At 49.9% G+C, this 20,179-nt stretch overlaps 8 protein-coding genes across 8 annotated transcripts; 5 read left to right on the top strand and 3 right to left on the bottom strand.

Moving 5' to 3' along the window:
• Positions 1-721: 721 nt before the first annotated feature.
• SCP_0201290 (hypothetical protein) lies at positions 722-984 on the bottom strand (the record flags this gene model as incomplete). Its single annotated transcript, XM_027754044.1, has 3 exons — positions 722-799; positions 856-897; positions 952-984. 3 exons carry the CDS (start codon positions 982-984, stop codon positions 722-724), a joined length of 153 nt encoding a protein of 50 aa, XP_027609845.1.
• Positions 985-7,066: 6,082 nt separating this feature from the next.
• Positions 7,067-8,002, top strand: SCP_0201280 (hypothetical protein; the record flags this gene model as incomplete). Its single annotated transcript, XM_027754043.1, has 1 exon — positions 7,067-8,002. One exon carries the CDS (start codon positions 7,067-7,069, stop codon positions 8,000-8,002), a length of 936 nt encoding a protein of 311 aa, XP_027609844.1.
• Positions 8,003-8,623: 621 nt separating this feature from the next.
• On the top strand, positions 8,624-10,195 carry SCP_0201270 (hypothetical protein; the record flags this gene model as incomplete). The annotated part of the gene is made up of 1 exon (XM_027754042.1): positions 8,624-10,195. The coding sequence occupies one exon, from the start codon at positions 8,624-8,626 to the stop codon at positions 10,193-10,195; it is 1,572 nt and encodes a 523-aa protein (XP_027609843.1).
• A 273-nt stretch (positions 10,196-10,468) lies between these two features.
• Positions 10,469-10,723, bottom strand: SCP_0201260 (hypothetical protein; the record flags this gene model as incomplete). Its single annotated transcript, XM_027754041.1, has 1 exon — positions 10,469-10,723. The coding sequence occupies one exon, from the start codon at positions 10,721-10,723 to the stop codon at positions 10,469-10,471; it is 255 nt and encodes an 84-aa protein (XP_027609842.1).
• A 370-nt stretch (positions 10,724-11,093) lies between these two features.
• Positions 11,094-11,912, top strand: SCP_0201250 (hypothetical protein; the record flags this gene model as incomplete). The annotated part of the gene is made up of 1 exon (XM_027754040.1): positions 11,094-11,912. One exon carries the CDS (start codon positions 11,094-11,096, stop codon positions 11,910-11,912), a length of 819 nt encoding a protein of 272 aa, XP_027609841.1.
• A 694-nt stretch (positions 11,913-12,606) lies between these two features.
• Positions 12,607-16,806, top strand: SCP_0201240 (predicted protein; the record flags this gene model as incomplete). Its single annotated transcript, XM_027754039.1, has 1 exon — positions 12,607-16,806. The coding sequence occupies one exon, from the start codon at positions 12,607-12,609 to the stop codon at positions 16,804-16,806; it is 4,200 nt and encodes a 1,399-aa protein (XP_027609840.1).
• A 139-nt stretch (positions 16,807-16,945) lies between these two features.
• Positions 16,946-17,299, top strand: SCP_0201230 (hypothetical protein; the record flags this gene model as incomplete). The annotated part of the gene is made up of 1 exon (XM_027754038.1): positions 16,946-17,299. One exon carries the CDS (start codon positions 16,946-16,948, stop codon positions 17,297-17,299), a length of 354 nt encoding a protein of 117 aa, XP_027609839.1.
• Positions 17,300-18,179: 880 nt separating this feature from the next.
• On the bottom strand, positions 18,180-19,655 carry SCP_0201220 (hypothetical protein; the record flags this gene model as incomplete). Its single annotated transcript, XM_027754037.1, has 5 exons — positions 18,180-18,532; positions 18,590-19,042; positions 19,105-19,174; positions 19,229-19,373; positions 19,432-19,655. 5 exons carry the CDS (start codon positions 19,653-19,655, stop codon positions 18,180-18,182), a joined length of 1,245 nt encoding a protein of 414 aa, XP_027609838.1.
• Between the last annotated feature and the right edge of the window lie 524 nt (positions 19,656-20,179).

Below are 20,179 nucleotides of genomic sequence, written 5' to 3'. Positions count from 1 at the left end.
AAAATTGTACGGGTCTTTATCACTGCGAAGAACTTACCTCGCGAGCTCGAACGATCGTCGCTGAAGACAATACTTGTTTATACACACTGCAAAGCGCCCTTGGCAGCGGGCAGCTCGGCACGACAGGTACTCACGCCCACGCGGAGAATGGCACTTTTTGCTACTTAGGCTGGGATGTAGACACGCGGTCGAGCAAGGAGTATACAGACGCGTGAAGACCCCGATCCGGAGAGACAGCCTTGGGAAGATGATTTGATTTTGAGATGACCAACGAGAACTTCGGCTGTGTAGGAGTGTTGTTGGTAGGAGCGCCAAAGTGTCGTACGTTGGTAACCACGGACGGGTGCTCGACAGGTCGGAGATCTGCTAACATGCGAATATAAGCATGCTTCGAGGTCAGGAGGACTCCGAATACTCGAACGTTGAGTTTCTCGAATGCGATCGCCAGTCGGGCATCGCACGGCGAGCGCGACAGCGAGTCTTCAATGTCGGATCACCATCCAGCACACCCTGAAGGGAGCATCCGGTCAGAGAGGCGCAGGACAAGATTGAGAGAGGAATTGGGGCACGTCAGTTAGCCCGCCTGAGCCGGAAAATGAAAAGGACATTGAAAACGCACAAACGCTAGTCGCCAAGTTTGAGCACCGCGGGAGAAGCGGAAGTTGAGAAAGGGTTGCGACGCATCATGCAGTGCGTCATGAAGTTTTGATCTTTCGCGCTACTAGATATGCTCTTCTGTCTCTGCGCCGGTGGCGATACTGGTGTTAACACGACCAGTCTTGAAAGCTTGGGTGGCTTGCTATTTCATCGGAGGCTCAGCGGTCAAATTGTGGTGGGCAGGATCAATGTACGTACCGTCGGGAGGAGGCTGACGAAAAAACGCCCGACGTTGGTGAGCTGTGAACGTCCGAAGTTGGCGTGGAACTAGGAGGAGGTACAGCGGCGACGTACGAAGATCAATGCTTCCTCAGTAACCGAGATCATACTTGGCGCGGAAAACCTCGTCGCGTCGTCGCAGGACAGGCTGCCCTGAGAGAGCCATCGAATACATGCCTTTTATGGAGGTCTCCCGTTCAACGAGGTACGAGGCATCGATATCAAGTACTGCTATAAATCAAAGACCCGCACCGGTTGAGCTCACCACTCACCCGTCTCCTTAGATCTTCAAAGATACCTTCAGCACCATTATCCCACACCTGACCCTATACGGTACGCCAACGAAAGTACACCATGACACGACAGAACAACCTAGGACTACGTAGATCCGCATGTGTTGCCTACACGCCTCGCAGGGGCGGAGAATGGCAGGGGGGATTACTGTCACCTCCGTCAATGTGAGGAATGCCAGTCGGTGATAGTATTGCACAGACGACCATGATTGACTACTGGAAAGATCTCACAGTCAATACCAGTCTGAAGTCACACACCTCACTTCCGAGACAATCCTTTGGGACAACCGTCGGGAGATCTATAAGTAAGTACTGTAGGTTCTTTCTCTATGGGTATGACCGCCTTCAGAGCAGGCTTCAACTGCATAGTCCGGACTCCGAGGCCTATACGAATATTCACCGCCGGTCGACTCGGACAAGATTCTGCAAATGCGCCGTATATGCAAGTCTTTCCACCCGTACCTTCATGTATTACCGCTGTATGGCATTCTAGTAAGCTCTTCGCTCTTCCAATCGCCGTCTCTCCATGTCCTTACTGCTGCAATGGCGTGCCTCAGGAACTCCTTCAAACTGAATCCTCGCGGACCTTGCCTTATCCACTGGATGCAATGCCCCAGATCCCTCCCATGTACCACAAGGCTCTGCATGCAGCAGCTCATTCTCGCGCACTTGCGTCACCTGTACAGTAACATAACCTCGAGTCCCACAAAACTTCTGAATTTTTATGTGAAGATACGATGTTACTCGATATGCTTTGCTTCTCAACATAGCGCGCTCTCTTGCGGAACGGCTTCAATTCAAAATTCTACTTCCGCATACGCACATTAAGGCGCCTGACCTGAAACAACATTGGCTACTTTATGCACGTACGTACGACATCTCCCACTCATTTCGATGGCTGATACAACAATCTGCGTCCGATTTACTGTCAATGCGCGGCTATCCCTGTTATGTGTATGACATGAGGGGCTGCGGTCGAGCGGCAGAGCAGACTTTGTATTCCACATCTTCGCAACATCTTGGCCCAGCGACACGAGGACGTCGATCAGTATTATTTGATCAACTTCCATCTGGTGTGGGCATCACGTTTCTACTCCCGCACCTAGGTGGCCTGCGAGCTGATCAGATGCCCCGCCTGAATCACAGCGGCGAGACATCCATTATACTGCACGCATGGCGATCAATTCAGCGCATAACATCTTCAAAATCAGGAGAACAGTATCAGAGATAGTTACAGATATCGAATATGCCGCGAAACGCGTCGCATATGACTGCTCTCACTCATAGAGGTAGCAATTTGTCCTTTCTTGCGCAGAGAGTAAAGAATTTAGCAATTCATTGTCGCTCATTCGCAGCGAGAAATAAAACATTTGCACCAAGAGAACTAATGACGGCGCATGATTGAGAAGAGTACGGCACGTAGGACTGAGCGATTCAGAACGTACCAAAGAGGCGCTGCATGCGTGCAGCCTCAATTCTGGTACAACAGTTCCGATCGGAACGCATTCGCTTGGTGAATAAGAACATATCGAGACCGTCCACCGTTGCACAGTCTTCAGAGAGCATTGAGGATACAAGATATCACTATCGCACGTGTAGTAGACCCGCACGAATGAGCCTGCAAGACCAGGCGACAAAGATGCACCATAATGATCGAATTGCTTCCAGGTGGACCTTAGCATGCAACATGCACGCTCTTCAATGCGTGCGTCTCACTCGCCTGGACCGGACTTGTTTACTCGTGAGGACAATGTTTGAGCTGCAATGAGATGAGATCGTGATCGATCTCCTGACACCGCGCAACAATCGTATCCAGATCTTCCTACAGCCAAAGCGAGACAAGGCCGAAACTCAGCGCGGCGTGCTGACCCCTGCGACCAACAAAATGGGTTTGGATGTCGAAAGTTCAGCATGTTCAGTGAATTTGCGAAAATCGAAGATCAGAATAAACATACTACATGCCCTCAAAGGGGGGCTCCCTCTGTTTGGACAACGTCGAAACCTTTCGTGCGTCGCTACCGGGCATCTAATGCACAAAAAGCGACGTAAGAATTGGAGATTTGAGCGAGATCGACTACGTACAGTGGACTCTGGCTGAGTACTTTCAGCGCTGCAGCTGGATGAGGGGACTCGAGGGTTGTTGTAGGTGACCGTTGCCGTCCGATCGAAGTTGATACGGCGATAGAGGGCGGAGAACGAGGGACGACCTGACGGAAGCCTTGAGTAGGTAAAGTATCACTGAGAACAATGCATAGAAGTCACTTGTTAGTGTAATAGTAAAAGGACCGTAACGCCTACATCTTTCAATCGACCCATCTACATTCATTCGCAAACTCCAGGATTTGATAGATCTGTCGACTGATGGTAGATCATGCTGCGATTGCTACGAGGAGTCTCCGCGGGAAGTGCGGAGAGCGTGAGAGATTCATGTTCAGTTTCTTCCCCACAAAAGCATCTTGCTGGAGAGGCAAACACGAGGTGGAAGTCGGAACGTGGGTACGTGAAGGGCATGCACCTGGATTCAAAGGAAGACTCCCGGTACTAATACCAAGGCCGATGACTGAAAACCAAGCATCTGGAGTCAAACAGAGACGCACCACACACCATCGCAGGAATGGGCGTCAGCTAGTGTCCTTCTTGCCTGAGTATAACGGTACAAATCATTATCCTCTGAGTCTACGTCGCATGCGTCGATTTCACCAAATGCAGGCTGAGAGAGTTTTGAGTTTTCGTCTTGCGTCATTGGAGTGCCGACGTGCATTCTAGTTGGGATAGGCCATACTATGCCTGACCGTTCAGTCGGCGCACCCCCCTAATCGGCGCCTTGCTATACCTCCGTCCACTTTGCTCCGTTTGTTTAACTACCTCATAGGTATCCTACATAGTATATTTGTACCCTTTTCGAGCTTGAACGACGGTGAATGGATGAATATTGGTTGAGTCCATCCTTTTGGTATGCGTCACGCTCAAGTCACCCTCGACCTCCTGCCGTGATGGACTTTAGCAGGGCTCCTGCCTTTTGGGGTGTTGTACTATGGGTGACACATGTGTGACCGCCGATTAGGAGGGTGCGCCGACTGAACGGTCAGGCATAGTATGACTGATGCGCCCTGCTGGAAATCCACTGCGAGCCAGCACGTCATCAGCTTCCGACGTTTTCATGTGGACCAATACAAAATGCAGGGACTACTTACCATGGATAGGCTCCCAAGCATTCAATACTGCTGTGGCGCACAGCGGGCCATGCGTTCATGCAGTATGGCGGATCCCCGGCGCTCATGCGTCGAAAAGAGGACATCCAAGGAGATCGGACCCCAGACGTCGCACTGCGGGAGAAACTCTGTGAACTCCGGGTCGAAAATATGGGTCTGATTCACTTCTTCGGAGACAGCGTAAATCAGTTGTCGGTCCCAACTCACAATGCCTACACGGACGAGCTGGGAGTTCCCTATTCACTTGATTCACGCAAGTTGACTTATAGCTCACCTCACACGTTAGTGTCCAAAGAGGGGTCCTGCACTGGCACGTATGCGTCTCATCTCGTGTCGGTGACCCCGCTGCCCTACTGCAATTCAATGAAGACAGCACACGAACCCCATGATGCCGCAAGTGAGATTAAGGGAGTGAGATTAAGGGAGAGAGCATCGAGCTGACTAGCACAAAGCCAGAGAAATGGAAACAGAGTTCGATGTGAGTAAACTTGAGCGGCTGAACCGCTGGAAGAGACCAAGTACAGGTGAAGATAATCGAGGCGCAAGCACTGAAGCAGTATTGGCACGATGCTTTTAAAAAGCGTAGGAGGGTTGATGGCGGAACAGCGGCTGTGTCCGCACCAGCTCAATCAGATATCTGCAGTAGTCGAGCTTAGCCTAAGGAAGCGGAGCGCTGGAGTGTCTTGGACGAGTTTAAACTTGAGCACACGTCATCGGCTGCATGCAAAAGGTTCGAACACCAATCGAACTTACCCGGTCGAGGTTGTACCCTGCAGCCGAACTGAACTTGCCATGAGCACGTCGCCGTGGGCGCCACTCTCAGTGCGTCTCGCGTCTGTCACGATCACGCGCTGGCGTGACTCTGCAACGCTACCCGCAAATATTGCGGCAGCGCTCAACGCTACACTCCATCCACTGAGATACAAGCGTGTGCGCCCACAGTTATCCTGTGTATACTCCCGAAGGAAGGTGGACCTTTTAGTTGTCATAATGACAGTAGAAAAGCGTGATTCAATCTTCCGGGATTTTCTTGGATTGTCATCGGCCGTGCATCATGACGGCTGCTGGGATTTGTGTAAGAGACGTACGTGTCTTCGTCTATGAACGCCTCTTTTGGACTCTAACTTTTCCAGAAAGTACGCCAACGCAATCATCAACGTAATTCCTCGTAAAGATCCTTGCAAGTACTAATGTTCATGTATGCGGCCCTACCCACGTTTGCGAATATACACCGCATTCTGGTCTTTCTTGTGGCACCTGATCTGTTGCGCCGCTTGTGTCGCACCTCGGGCGAATCAAAACAATATTTAGCAAAGCACTTGAAAAAATGAATTGAGGTGCGTTATTTTCTGGATATTTTAATGAAACAGAAGACGGGCGATATACGCTGCCAGGGCCATGCGAAAACCAGGATCTTAACCTTCAATCCTTCCTTCGCTCGCCCACGCCAACGGCACTCTGCCTGTAATCTCGCCATACCTGTGATGACAACTGTCCTCCAGCTTCGGTTGTGATACTTGTTGATACTGCGGCGGAAAGTGTACACCATAGTTTTCAATGTCGTATCGACTTTGGTCCCCTGGAGTGGGGGTTAGTTGTCCTGTTGCACTGGTTGGCGGAGAACTGTCTTGCGGAATGCTCAGGTGAGTGATATATTGTAGCTGTTACATTCCCTGCTCTCTCGCATCTTGCAGTACCCCGATCCCTAAGCTGATTTGTACTTTGTGATATGATAACTTCTGACTCCCGGCACATAGACGAATATCCGGTAGACTTCTCCTAGTCGCGATACCGCACGCGAAAAAGTCGGATTGGCCAAGGCACAAGTATGTTCATCGAGTTGGCCTCACCAGATTCTAGCCCTCGTTGAGCAGGGCACTAATGCAACGTAAATCTCGTGCAATGTATTTTAGCTGCATGAGGACGTTTCACTGCTCAATCCCAATTTTGCGCACCAAGTCTGCCTCCGCTCGCGTTCTCCTTGGGTCTTCTGGATGTTTTTGCATACTCGCGCTCAATGTCAAATACAGTATCATTCTCTCGAGGCTATTCTAGGTATTGACCTATGTAGGGGATTCCTACTGGCTTAACCCCTCCTACCAGCGACTGATACATTGTCAGTCCTGGGGGAGCCAAAATCTTTAGCTCCTTGTACGTTTTCTCCATTATTATGTACGAGCACTGCTCAGCCTCGTTCTAGGTCAACGAGCGCGTGCACCGCCTGGCAAGGTAGACGTGCGCCTATCCTGTGGCACCGAACCGCTGATCTGTCGCCGAAGCTACTACGCGTTCGTCGGGGTCCACTCCAGCTATCGGCACCGTCCATAACTTCGACATGCGTTTTGGACGTGCATGGCTATCATCGCATGCTGTGTGCATGTTGTTGCTGTGAGGGTGTGAGTTAGTGTGCTTAAGTTCTGCAACCGAAGTTATTTTTGTTATAGACTGGGCGTGAAGTAATGTAGCGCATGTCGTATTCTATGAGAGCACGAGGAACGAGCGGGAGCGCAGAATTTAGTCTACGCACGGATTAGGCAGTTGTGGCTGAGTGCTCTCGTCTTCCTACCACAACTGTCGCTCGTTACACGGCTAACTGCTGAGAAGTACACGTAGTTCTCGCGCAATGGAGCTCTCTTTTTCATTTGAATCTAGACACTCGCTTCTACAGAATACACTCTTTAAAGAATGGCTCGAATTCTTGTCAACCCCACAGTGGCAGAATGCCCAGATTATGCTTCCGCGACGTATGCAGTGACTCGCGCTCCCTTGATCAATGCCAATACCACTGAGGATGAAGCTGTTCAGCTTCTTAAGAACATATGGAAGGCCGGGAATGATGCAGACAAGGCAGCATGGGAGCAGCAGGTGAACGACGATGCAACTGATGTCGCCGATCAGATCAGACTGGCAGAAGAAGCAGAGGTACAACGATTAGACACCTTGAGACAGGAGGAAGAGCTATCCCACAAGGAAGAGCTAAAGAAGAACAAGGAGAAGTACCTACTCATTCCAGACAGAGATGCTCCGACGATAGCACCGATTCTCCCGGCAACCTATGCAGTTCGAAAGATGAAGAAAGGCCTCTACACCGAGATGCACTACTACACCAATAAGGGCCTAGACGAGGCGCTGAGCGGCTCGAGCACAATCGATGATGAAGCAATGATCCTACTGCAGAATCCAAACGGCACGACATCTTGGGTTCCGGCAGCCTCTGCCCGAGACTCTCGCGGCGTCACCGAAGATAAGGATCTCACATGGGAGGATTTCTGTCAGGCAGCCCCTCGCATGATTCGCGCTATGGAAGAGGCCAGCTGGCCTGAGGATCGAGTGGCAATGCTGGCAAAATTCTGGGGAAACTTGCAGATCCACGAGCTTCGCTCCTCTCGTGATCCTCTGGACCAGAAGACTCTCCTTGTTTATCAAGCTGAACAACGGAAGGCATGGCACCTTGCGATACCATCACCGCAAGGTGCATGGAACATCTCGCGGATCAATGATGAGATCATGCGAAAGGTCAAAGAACGCGTCTACTGGGAAGCACGGAACCTGAAGGATAATGAGAGAGATTTTCGTGTGCGTACCGTGTCGACAAAATTGCATTCACATCTGAAATACTGACCAAAAAACAATTCTTTCATATCTTCTCCTCGTACGCCTCCTTGAATGACTGAATGGCCTACACTGCTAATTTGTTCATCACATGCTGCAATCTGATCCTCCTCCGCTCCACTGTTTGCTCCATGCATGCCTGCGTGCTCCATCCATACCTCTGTTTGCTCCACGCATGCCTTCCTTTGCTCCATGCATGCCTTTCTTTGCTCCATGCATGCCTCCATTTTGCTCCATGCATGCCTCCGTTTGCTCCATGCCAAACAAATGCTCCCCTGCAATCCTCCGACATGTTTTTCAATCTTCCATAGGCAGACCAACGGATGGCAGGATACACATCTGGAGCCGTTGCGGCCCCTAACACTCCGCGGAGCCGTCCAGCCAGTTCACGTGGCTCAGAGACATATAATGGATCATCCACGTCTGATAACATGGTGAGACCATCTACGCAGCCTTACCCAGCCAGAAAGCCACATTTTCAGGCGGGCGCAAGTGGGAACGGGTACTCCGCTTGTGCCGTTTGTCTCGGACGTCACCCACACAAGATTGTGGAATGCAATGAGATCGTCATCTGGAACAAAACGTACCCCACAATCTCACAGAGAATCAACAAGGCGCTCTCACTCCGAGATGGTGGTCGACCGCTCTGCCACGACTGGCAGCGGGTCCAAGGATGCACTGCCACCAGACACGACAATTGTCACATCTGTTCAGGGTGTGGCCAGAACACACATGGCGCTCAGCAATGTCCTCGAGCAGAGAAAGCATAGAGCCCTTACACCGTACAATGCAAATGCGTGGGAGAGTCAACTATGCACAGCAGGACTTCTCGGACGATACAAGAACCTACCGGACGGGTTACGAGTTGGTTTCAGGATCAACATTCCTCAAATCACTCGTACTCAAGACCCTCCAAATAAGGAATCGATCGTCACATTTGCTCCGGAGTTCCTTAAGATCGTTAATGCCGAGATCGCCAAAGGCAGGTACATTGGACCATTCTCCCGTACAGATCTTGAGCACCTCATTGGACCCTTCCAATCATCGCCCTTATCCATCATCCCAAAGCCTGGCCAGCCTGGCCGGTTTCGCATTGTACAGAATTACTCATTCCCTCACACGCCATCCCTTCGTTTTCCCAATCCGTCCATTAACTCCACCATTGACTCAGATCTATTTCCAAGCACTTGGGGAACCTTTAATGCTATATGCCTACTCATTCGTCGTCTACCGCCGGGCTCTCAGGCTGCAATGCGAGATGTTGCCAAAGCTTATCGTACAATACCACTCCACTATAGTCAATGGCCGGGAAGTGTGGTACGGACGAACAAGCGTGAACTATGCCTTGATACTTGCACATGTTTTGGTGTCTCCCCATCGTCAGGCGTATATGGCTATCTCGCAGATGCTGGCACTGATCTATTTAGATCTCATGGCATGTCACCTTTATCAAAATGGGTCGATGATCACTTATTCGTCCGCGTTCTGTGTGAACACCTTGCATGGTACAATCAGCAACGTCAGATTTGGCACACCGGGCTGTCACAGTGGGGAAGACATCACAATGGAGGACGAATATGGTACGGTGGACGGCGCTTCGAGGATGGCACGCTCGAAGAGTTTGATGAAGATTGCACATTCCCATGTCGCGACCTGTCAGCACAATCACCCAGATCAGAAGATGATGCAAAGTATACATACAATTTTGCGGACATCAATGAGCTGTCCAAGGAGTTGGGTATTCCGTGGGAATGCAGTAAGGACGTACCATTTGCAACAACAGCAGTCTTCACCGGTTTGGTATGGGACCTGGAACACATCACTGTCAGCCTTTCGACGGAGAAGAAAGAGAAATATCTCCGAGCTATCCACGACTGGCAAGAACAGACGATGCACACACTCAATGATGTCCAGAAGATCTACGGGAAACTTCTCCACGCCTGCCTGGTGGTACCAAGGGGACGGGCTTACCTCACCACACTGGAGACCATGCTCGGGACATGCCATGATCGTCCATTCGTGCACTATTCCCCCGTTAAAGGCATCAGTGCAGATCTCCAATGGTGGAGTACCCTTCTCCAATCAGCCGTGCTCACAAGACCAATTCCAGGGCCCGTACAGCTCACTGACCTCGGAGCATTCTCGGATGCAAGCTCTGGCATCGGGATTGCCATTGTCATCAATGGGCAATGGAGGGCATAGCGGCTCATACCCGGCTGGCAAACCCTTGATGGAAAAAGAGAGATTGCTTGGGCCGAAGCCATTGGCTTCGAATTATGTGTCCTCGCAATCACCCGGACTCAATGTACTCGTCGCAACCTTAGGATCTACGGTGACAACCGAGTTGTCATTGAAGGCTGGTGGAACGGTAGGAGCCGAAACAGCTCCGTCAACACTGTCTTCAAACGCTTGCATGAACACTTGGAACAGTCAGGTAACTCCGAGTCCATCTATGCAGCATATGTTCCCAGCAGCTCAAATCCCGCTGATGCACCATCGAGAGGGATCTATCCTCCTGGAGACCTTCTCCTTCCCCCAATTGAGCTCCCGCATGGGCTTGACCGGTTCATGATTGACGCAACGCAGCCCTACACCACCACCGAACTTCGCCTCCACAGAGAGGGGCACTATCCGGCAGCCACCGCAAAGTGCATTGATCTCGCTCTCAAGCAGACTCGTGCGCAGGAGCAGTTTGATGCAGACCGACGCCAGGAGGAGCAGTTCAAGCATAGCTGCAGATGGGATGACTAGCAGGAACTCACGTTTCGCAGCTGTCTTGCCCGCTGTCACAACGCCAAATGGTAGACCTCGTGCATATCGTGAAGGATTGGTTCCAGCCCCTTCCGCACTCCGTCCACATTGCCTCGCGCGCGATCGTCTCCGGCTTTGGCAACCATTGGACACTCGTTCAACACGAGACCGTTGTGGACAGCACCTTAACCTCTCAGAGGCAGACCTTGAACGGATATTGTCGGTAATCACAGTATCTTGGGCAGAAGGGACACGTGAGACTTACGGAGCTGGATTGCTGCTCTTCCACATCTTCTGTGATCAACGTAACATTCCAGAGTCGCAACGCTGCCCAGCAAGCTCCATACTGATGCTCACATTCGTGTCAAGTTGCGCGGGTTCATACTCAGGGAAGACACTCGCGAACTATTTCTTCGCAGTAAAGGCGTGGCACACCCTCCACGGACAGCCCTGGGAAATGAACCATACAGAGATGAAGGCAGTGCTTGATGGCGCCGTCATTCTCGCACCGCCAACGTCAAAGCGCCCAAAGCGGCTTCCATTCACCATTGACTTCATCATTGCTCTGCGCTCGACCATGGACCTCTCCCTACCACTTGACGCTGCTGTCTATGCATGCTTGACGACAACGTTCTTCTGTGCAGCATGGCTGGGTGAATTCACCCTACCTACTCTCGGTGCCTTCAACACCACAATCCATGTCAAACGCTCCAACATTCGTCTTGGTGAAGACAGGCACGGGCTTCGCGTCACCGTCTTCCATTTGCCACGAACCAAGTGTTCTCCACAGGATGGTGAAGATGTGTATTGGGCACAACAGGATGGCCTGGCAGACCCAGCAGCTGCTCTCGCTAATCACTTCGCAGTGAATGACCCACCCCTAGGAGGTCCACTATTTGCTCGGCGATATCAACGAGGCAACAGACCTCTAACGCGGACTGACTTTATGAAACGGCTCGAGGCTGCGGCCGCGATTCTCAATGTTCCTTCACTCAAGGGACATGGGATTCGGATTGGTGCTACCTTAGAGTATCTACTCAGGGGAGTCCCATTCGAAGTCGTCAAATCCATCGGCAGATGGAATGGGGAAAGCTTTAGGCTATATCTGCGCCAGCATGCAGTAGTGATGGCTCCATACCTACAAGGCACCCCGATTCTGTTAGATTAGATAATCCATCAGTCTCTTAAGTGTCTAGACTCAAAGCAATGCAAGATGCTGTACACCTAGATACCTATTGATCAGGCTGCGCTATGCACTGCTATGTAGAAGCTATGCATAGCTATGCCTGCCTATGTTCATAACCACAATCCTGTGTTACTCACAGGTTTGTATAGCCACACTCTAGGTAGATATAAACCCCCTAGAGTCCACTCTGAGTCCTCAGTGACTCACTTCTGGACTCTAGGTGAGTAGAGTACTTTGTCCTCAATATTATTGAGTGACTCACTTCTGGACTCTAGCTGTGTTGCCCAGCTCTTCTGTCCTGTTATTTGAGTTCCCTACAAGGTCTGCATATTGCGACTTTATTAGGTTATGAGCCCCGCGCTCTAGCCCCTTTGCTGTTGCTTTGTCTTGGTCACTTTTCTGTGCCTTTCTTGTCCTTATAGTGTGCTGCATACCCTTTATTTACAAAGACACCAACTGTTGGGTCTGTGCACTTCAGTGGGCCAGCCTTTGACCTTCTTAGGAACATCCTGGTAATCATCCCAGTGACCTGAGTGGTTGTACAACTGGGTGTTTAGTAAATACTTACTGGTTACAATTACTATACCTCCTTTCCTGCACACACTCCTGAGGACTATCCTGCACTTTTTCAAGCACCAGACATAATCACACACAACCCTTTACCCCTTTCCACATCATGTCTTCCACCTCTACCCACACTCCCAACTTTGCCAAGCTCAATGACTCCAATTACCCTACTTGGAGCGGTGAAATGGCTGCCTGGTTGCGCTTTGCAAACCTTTGGAGACTTGTCAATGGCAAGCTTCCACAGCCAAAGCTCTCTGGATCACCTACAGCAGCTGAGCAAACCAAGCTAGACACTTGGGAGGCCAATGCAGAGAAAGCAGCTGGTCAAATCTATTTGATGGTGGAACCAGATCAGCGCACTCACTTTGCTGGTGTGGTGGATGACCCTATCAAAATGTGGGAACAGCTTGCAGCTGTTCATCTGCAGAAGAAACCTGGAGCGCGTTTCAATGCTTATGATGATGTCTTCTCCATCAGAAAGCAACCAGAGGAATCACTTCAAGGGCTTGTCAATAAGGTCAATGCTGCCATGCAGCGTGTTAAAGACCTTCGCCCTAATGACTTTAATCTGACAAAGCTGGATGAAGAGTTAACCTCCATGGCTATGATTCGTGCTCTTCCTGTGGAGGAATATGGCGCTTTTACCTCTGCGCTACTTCAGCGTGATATCCTGAGCAAAGATGTTGTCACCCAGGCTTTTGTCACAGAGGAAATCAATCGTCGTCATCGCACCACTTCCTCTCCCAAAGCAGATCAAGCACTCACCACTGCTTCCTCCTCACAGCTCACCTGCGATTTTTGTGAGGGTAAAGGACACACACAGTCCAATTGCTATGCTTTCCAGAATGCTTCAAAGAAAGCCAAGGAAAATCACAAAGAGCGCCGCTCTAAGTGTGGAAACAAGGCAAATGCTACTGCTGCTGCCACCCAGAATACCACTCAGGTTGACCCTACCACTGTCACAGAGTCTGCTGGCAAAGCAAGTCTCTCTGACCCACTTCAGCTTGATGCTGACTTTAACTGGAATGCAGACACAGGCGCCACTTCTCATATGACACCTCATCACCACTGGCTTAGAAATTACAAGCCTTTGGTCATTCCAATCAAACTCGCTGATAACACCATTGTCATGTCTGCTGGGGTGGGAACAGTTGTATTTAATCCAGTGATTGCAGGGAAAGCAGTCAGGCCTGTGGAATTCACTAGGGTGCTGCATGTCCCAAGGCTCAGGAACAATCTCCTCTCTTGTCTGTATTTAGTTCATCAGAAAGGCTTCAGAATTCACATAGAGTCCAAGTTCATGACCTTCCTTCACTCTCGTCAGACTCTATTTGTTGCCTCTATCACAGAGAACTACACTGCCTTTCTTGATGGAACTGTACAACCAGCTCCAGAGTCTGCACAGGCTATAACCACAGTCCCTCTTGATTTAAATCTCTGGCATCGTCGCTTTGCTCATCACAACTATGCCGATGTCCAAAAGATGATTAGAGAGGAGCTAGTGACTGGTCTTATGCTGGATTCAAAGCAGCAGCCTGACCCCATTTGCGAACCATGTCTGGCCGGTAAAATGCATGCCAATCCCTTCCCTACATCGGACAGTCATGCCTCCAAACCCCTAGAATTAATTCACACAGATGTCCATGGACCTCTGCCTGTGTGTACACACTCAGGATATCGGTACTGGATCACCTTCATAGATGATTACAGCCGATTCAGGGTTGTGCTATTGCTAAAGGCTAAGAGTGAAGCCTTTGATGCTTTCAAGCAGTATAAAGCTTATGCTGAAAATCTGCTTGAAGCAAAAATCAAGGCTGTCCAGGATGACAAGGGTGGGGAGTACATGTCCAATGCCTTTATACAGTTTACTCAGGAGGCAGGGATTGAGCGCAGACATACCACACGCAATAGACCACAGCAGAATGGAGTTGCAGAGCGAGCTAATCGCACAATGGACAATGACATCACTGCTATGCTAGCAGAGTCTAAACTGCCTCCTTCCTTCTGGGGAGAATGCATTGCATCTATGGTGCATGTCTGGAACCGTCTGCCTACAGCAGTGGTAAAGGGTGCAACTCCCTATGAGCTGTGGTACAAGCGGAAGCCAGATGTCAGCCATCTTCGTGTTTGGGGCTGTACTGCCTATGTGCATGTGCAGAAGGATCAGCGTATAGGTCTGGGACCACACATGCAGAAATGCGTGTTTATTGGTTATCCTGCAGGATACAAGGGGTGGAAGTTCTACAATCCTGACACCAAAAAGACTATAATCTCAGAACGTGCTGATTTTGATGAGCGCTACTTCCCTGGCCTCAAATGCACTCCTGATATTCCTCCTCCACCCTCTATGTCATTTCCACCTGCAGACATTATTCCTCTACCTGTAGCACCTGTACCTGGACAGGATTTAGGGGGAGATGGTGCACATGTGCCAAATCCTATACCCGGTCCAGTTGCTTCAGAAGCTGATCCACCTGCACCACCTGCACCACCTGCACCTGAGCATCCAGTAACTCCACCACCACCAGATCCTTCAGAGCATCATAGAGTTCCAACTCCTCCTCCATTTGAACCTATAGATCATCGTCCAATTGCTCAGCGCCGGGTACCTCGCAACATTAGGCCCACCTGGAAAATGCGAACTTCACCACCACCTATGCAGGATGCAGAGTCTGAGGACGAGTTGGATGTGATAGATGCAGATGCTGACTTTGTTGAAGTCCAGTTTGCTGGTCTATCTGCTGGAGCAGACCCTCGGACCTATAAACAGGCTATGGGCAGTCCTGATGCTGATAAGTGGCAGCAAGCAGCCAATGAAGAGATTATGTCTCTAATGGCCAATAACACATGGGACATTGTTCCACTGCCACCAGGCAAAAGGGCAATAGGCTCAGGCTGGGTGTTCAAGGTGAAGCACAATGCAGATGGTTCTGTAGAGCGCTATAAAGGCAGATTAGTCGCCAAGGGTCACAGTCAACGCCCTGGCTTTGACTACACAGAAGTCTTTGCTCCCACATTCCGTCAACCTGCATTGCGCCTTATTCTAGCTCTTGCTGCAGCAGAGGATCTAGAACTTCACTCTGTGGATATCTCATCTGCCTTCCTAAATGGAGACTTGGAGGAAGAGATCTACATGCAACAACCTGAGGGGTTTCACCAGGGTGGTCCAGAAATGGTCTGCAGGCTAAATAAGTCACTCTATGGCTTGAAGCAAGGTGCACGCCAGTGGAACAAGAAACTTCATGAGGTGCTCACCAAAATGGGCTTCACTCGTCTTCAGTCTGACAGAAGCATCTATGTGTACATTAGGGAAGATGTGCGCATTATTGTCCCAGTCTTTATAGACGATATGACACTTGCTTCAAAGTCCAAGAAGGCACTTGATGACACTGTCAAGGAGTTAAAGTCATATTTTAAACTCCGAGACCTTGGATCTACCCAGTTTCTGCTGGGCATAGACATTAAAAGAGACCGTGCAAAGCATACCATTTCACTCTCACAGCGCCAGTATATAGTGGATATGCTGGAGCGTTATGGTCTCTCTGACTGCAAGTCTGTCAGCACTCCTATGAATCCTGGAGCAGAGCTTTCAAAGGCCCTTGCACCTCAGACACAGGAAGAGGCAGAATATATGCACAAAGTGCCTTATCTCAGTGCTGTAGGGGCACTGATGTATTTGGCCATCACCACTCGTCCAGACATCATGTTTGCCATTGGATGTCTTGCGCGTTTTAATGCCAATCCTGGTCCTGCACATTGGATTGCTGTGAAGCATGTCTTCCGCTATCTGAAGGGCACAATGGACTTAAGGCTGCACTATGGTCCCAGTGATGTAAAGGAGTTCTTCCTAACCTACACGGACTCAGACTTTGGTGGTGAGAGGGATAACCGTCGCTCCACTGGTGGTTACCTTGTAAAAGTGGGCACAGGTGCTATTAGCTGGAGTAGCAAGCTTCAGTCCCTTATTGCCCAATCCACCACAGAAGCCGAGTACATTGCTGCAGTTGAAGCAGGAAAGGAAATCCTCTGGATGCGTAATCTTCTCACAGAACTGGGGTATACAGTGTCTAAAGCCTCTACACTTTACATGGACAATCAGTCTGCAATCAGTGTCTCTAAAAATCCAGAACATCATGGCAGAATGAAGCACTTGGATCTGCGCTTCTTCTGGCTTCGAGACACTGTGGAGGCAGGTCGAATTGCACCAGTATATATTCCTACTGCAGAGATGATAGCGGACATTTTGACAAAGCCCTTGCCGGCGGCAAAGATTATCTACTGCCGTGAGATGATGGGCTTGAGGATCTAATCGTCAAAAACCCGAATCTTGCCGGATAGAGCATATAACTCGGACATTGTCGGATCGGTGTTTTCTCGGATCATCTGTCTGCCACATATACCACTCTCACTGCTGCGGTTCAAATCATCTCTTTGCCCCTTCCACCACTATGAAAACCTTCGCCATTGCCCTTCTTATTACTGCAGGGGCGCTCTTCCCTGCCATTCTCCTTCTTTCTTTTTATTATGCCATCACCCGTATCTGGCCAGCACCACCCCCGCTCGACATCGAATTGGAACGCATTACCATTCCGGCATCCAATCAACTGACTCATCACATGCTTGTTCACCCGGCTATGCCACCTCGTGCTCACATTCGGCGACACTCACTGCACTTCACCACTCAGCAGTTCGATGAGTTGGACAACCTTGCATCTATGATGCTGCGTGACAGCGAGATGGAAGCCGAACATCCATTCAAGTCTAAATCGTGCGACGAGGAACATTGGGATGTAGTGGAATGAGTGGGTTCAGGGGGAGGTATGTGGAGCTCTTGCATTCTGTTGAAGAGGGAAGACTCGTTGGATTAAGGGGGAGTGTTAGATTAGATAATCCATCAGTCTCTTAAGTGTCTAGACTCAAAGCAATGCAAGATGCTGTACACCTAGATACCTATTGATCAGGCTGCGCTATGCACTGCTATGTAGAAGCTATGCATAGCTATGCCTGCCTATGTTCATAACCACAATCCTGTGTTACTCACAGGTTTGTATAGCCACACTCTAGGTAGATATAAACCCCCTAGAGTCCACTCTGAGTCCTCAGTGACTCACTTCTGGACTCTAGGTGAGTAGAGTACTTTGTCCTCAATATTATTGAGTGACTCACTTCTGGACTCTAGCTGTGTTGCCCAGCTCTTCTGTCCTGTTATTTGAGTTCCCTACAAGGTCTGCATATTGCGACTTTATTAGATTCTTGAGCCATTCACGCACTACACAATGCCGCCCCCTCGGTAGTGCTTCCAGGTATGTACGTTCGCCCGTCTCCTAGTATGGGGGAGTCTAAGACTTCGCTTAAACGCGTCGCGGGGCTCCTAGTCACTGGGTATCTCAGCTCATCTCAGACTTTTCCCCCCTCATAGGTCCGGACCGATGTTTCTGGTCGAAGAACCTCACGGTTTTTGCCCGTACAACCTACTCTTGTTCTCGTCTATGCCCGCATCTTCCTTACAAGCTTACTAATATTCTATTGTTAATCCACACGGAATTGACGTGCATAGACATGGCAAATTCTGGCAGTACATATTCTTAGATAAACAACTCGCATTCACCGTTCCGAGTGACAATAGATAAGGGCGGTGTACATAGTGCAAGAAGGGAAGACATAGCTTTTCACTGAGGGAGGTCAGACCAAACCGGAGACATCTCGCGCCTCGACGATGCAGAGCAATCCTTCGTCTGTACATTCCCGGATCTTAAATGCTTCGACACCGCAGTCGCCCTCGGTGCATGATAACACTTGCATATCTGCATCCGTAATGCTCCGACCAGCAACACACTCCCCCGATCTTGCACTGGCAGAATGCTTCTTCCAAGGTACCATCCGGATGGCGTTCACGGAAGTGCAGGTGTAGAAGGCTAGACCTCTGGTGAGCATTTCCTGTTTGACTTCATGGAAATGTTGCAATAATGCGGTGTTGGATGACGGCAGGGGTACGACAAATTTTCCCCCCTGCGCTGCAGGAGACGGAAGGCTTACTGTGCACATCGATGTGGTAAGGCAACATAGCTCAGACAGAAAAAAAGGTGAGTCACCAGGTGAGGCGGTCGACCTGCAGATCGAAGTATTCGCATTGCTCGGATGGTGGGTCACCTTCTGTGGTGCAATGACGTCGACACTCTCAGAAGACGCTGTATGGGATGATGAGGTGTGTGTCTTGCTGCGCTGTCGGTGCGTCACTTTGTCACTTGTACTGGTGCATGCAGATACAGCCGCTGTTGAAGTAATAAGGGCGCAAGGCGCAGCACCGCTCGGGAAATGAGAGTGAGTGGGGAAAGTAGTGGTGCTGTGCGGACTGTTCCAGGTGACGACGCGGGCCTCCCACGGTGTTTTGTCACTGTCCATTTTCAACGTAGCTGAAGCCTTGCCAAAAGTCGGTGATGGCGAGAGGAACAATTTGTCTGCAGCATGTTCATCTGTATACAGATGCTGCTTGGAATATTTGTCGGAGGTATCGGAAGCCATCGGCATTTCTGGTTGAATCTGAGCTAGGGCTGCTTGAGTTAGCCACAGGTAAAGGTAAGGGTACATGAGCCAAAAGGACACCCACCTGTCTCTCGCAAGGACTCTTCAAGTTTGGCCTTAACTTGTAGCCGTTTTCTTTCCTCGGCAGTGGTCGACTGACTCGTGTGTGGTCAGCATCGCGAAGTATATCAAGGGTTCAGAGCTCTTACAGAAATTTCGGCTCGAGCACCTTTGGATTCCATACACACATAAGAAATACTCCATGATAATCCCCTAAGCATTGCCTTGCACTCTTGAAGGAGTGAAGTAGCACAATGTGCCTGAAGCCGGAGAGACTCGGTTTGATTGCGCAATCTAGAAAAGTAGCCCGTGATATATCAGTTCCACGAAATTCAGGGATAAAAATATTTACGAATAAAGCGAAAGGCTCGTCTTCCGTTCGAAGGGTTTCCCAGCAAAAAGACCCTCCCTGAGAGACCTCCGCCACATGGTCTCAGTTTCGAGTAAAACTTCGTCGAGTTCCTTCAACTTCTGCGATGGAAGCTGCGACAGTATAATCGCATAAAACACAGGAACGGAGGACAAGAAACCCAGTATGCCGAAGACGAGGCCTAAAATATCAAAAGCAGAGGCCATGTCATATAATTCCGCGTGAGGTGAAGTGAACGCGATAGAATGTATCACGTAATCGGGATTGAGATGAGCTCACGCGCAGGTGAGTGGTGGTAGTCTGGAGGAAGGTGCTGAAATGCCGATGCACTCATTTTTTTCTCCCTTGAAATACTTGAAGTTTCCAGTCTTCCAGCACGCTGCAGAGGGGTGTAAGGCGCACCGTGCCACGGGCTTATAAGATAGACCCATCTCATTCTCGACTACTTCACGTGACCTGAATTGTCACGCTTGGCTGGTGAACAGCACAAAATGGCTTTCTACGCCTTCCACAGCACTGTATTTAAAAATCTGCTATGATCATATTGTTCAAATGACAGTTTCTAATGATATGATCGTGACTTTTTTTTTTCAAAGTTGATGTGGAAGGTGTAGTTTGCTCAGGACTGGTTTTCTCCCCTGCCAAAATGGACGCGGCGCGGGCTAAGTGTGACAACATTTGGCAGTGGCACGTGATATGTAACACTGTGACCATAGTAGTCGAAAATGAG

Source organism: Sparassis crispa (assembly GCF_003851025.1).
Source record: "Sparassis crispa DNA, contig_000001F, whole genome shotgun sequence".
Lineage (NCBI taxonomy): Eukaryota > Fungi > Basidiomycota > Agaricomycetes > Polyporales > Sparassidaceae > Sparassis > Sparassis crispa.
This window is presented reverse-complemented; position numbering and strand designations above follow the sequence as displayed.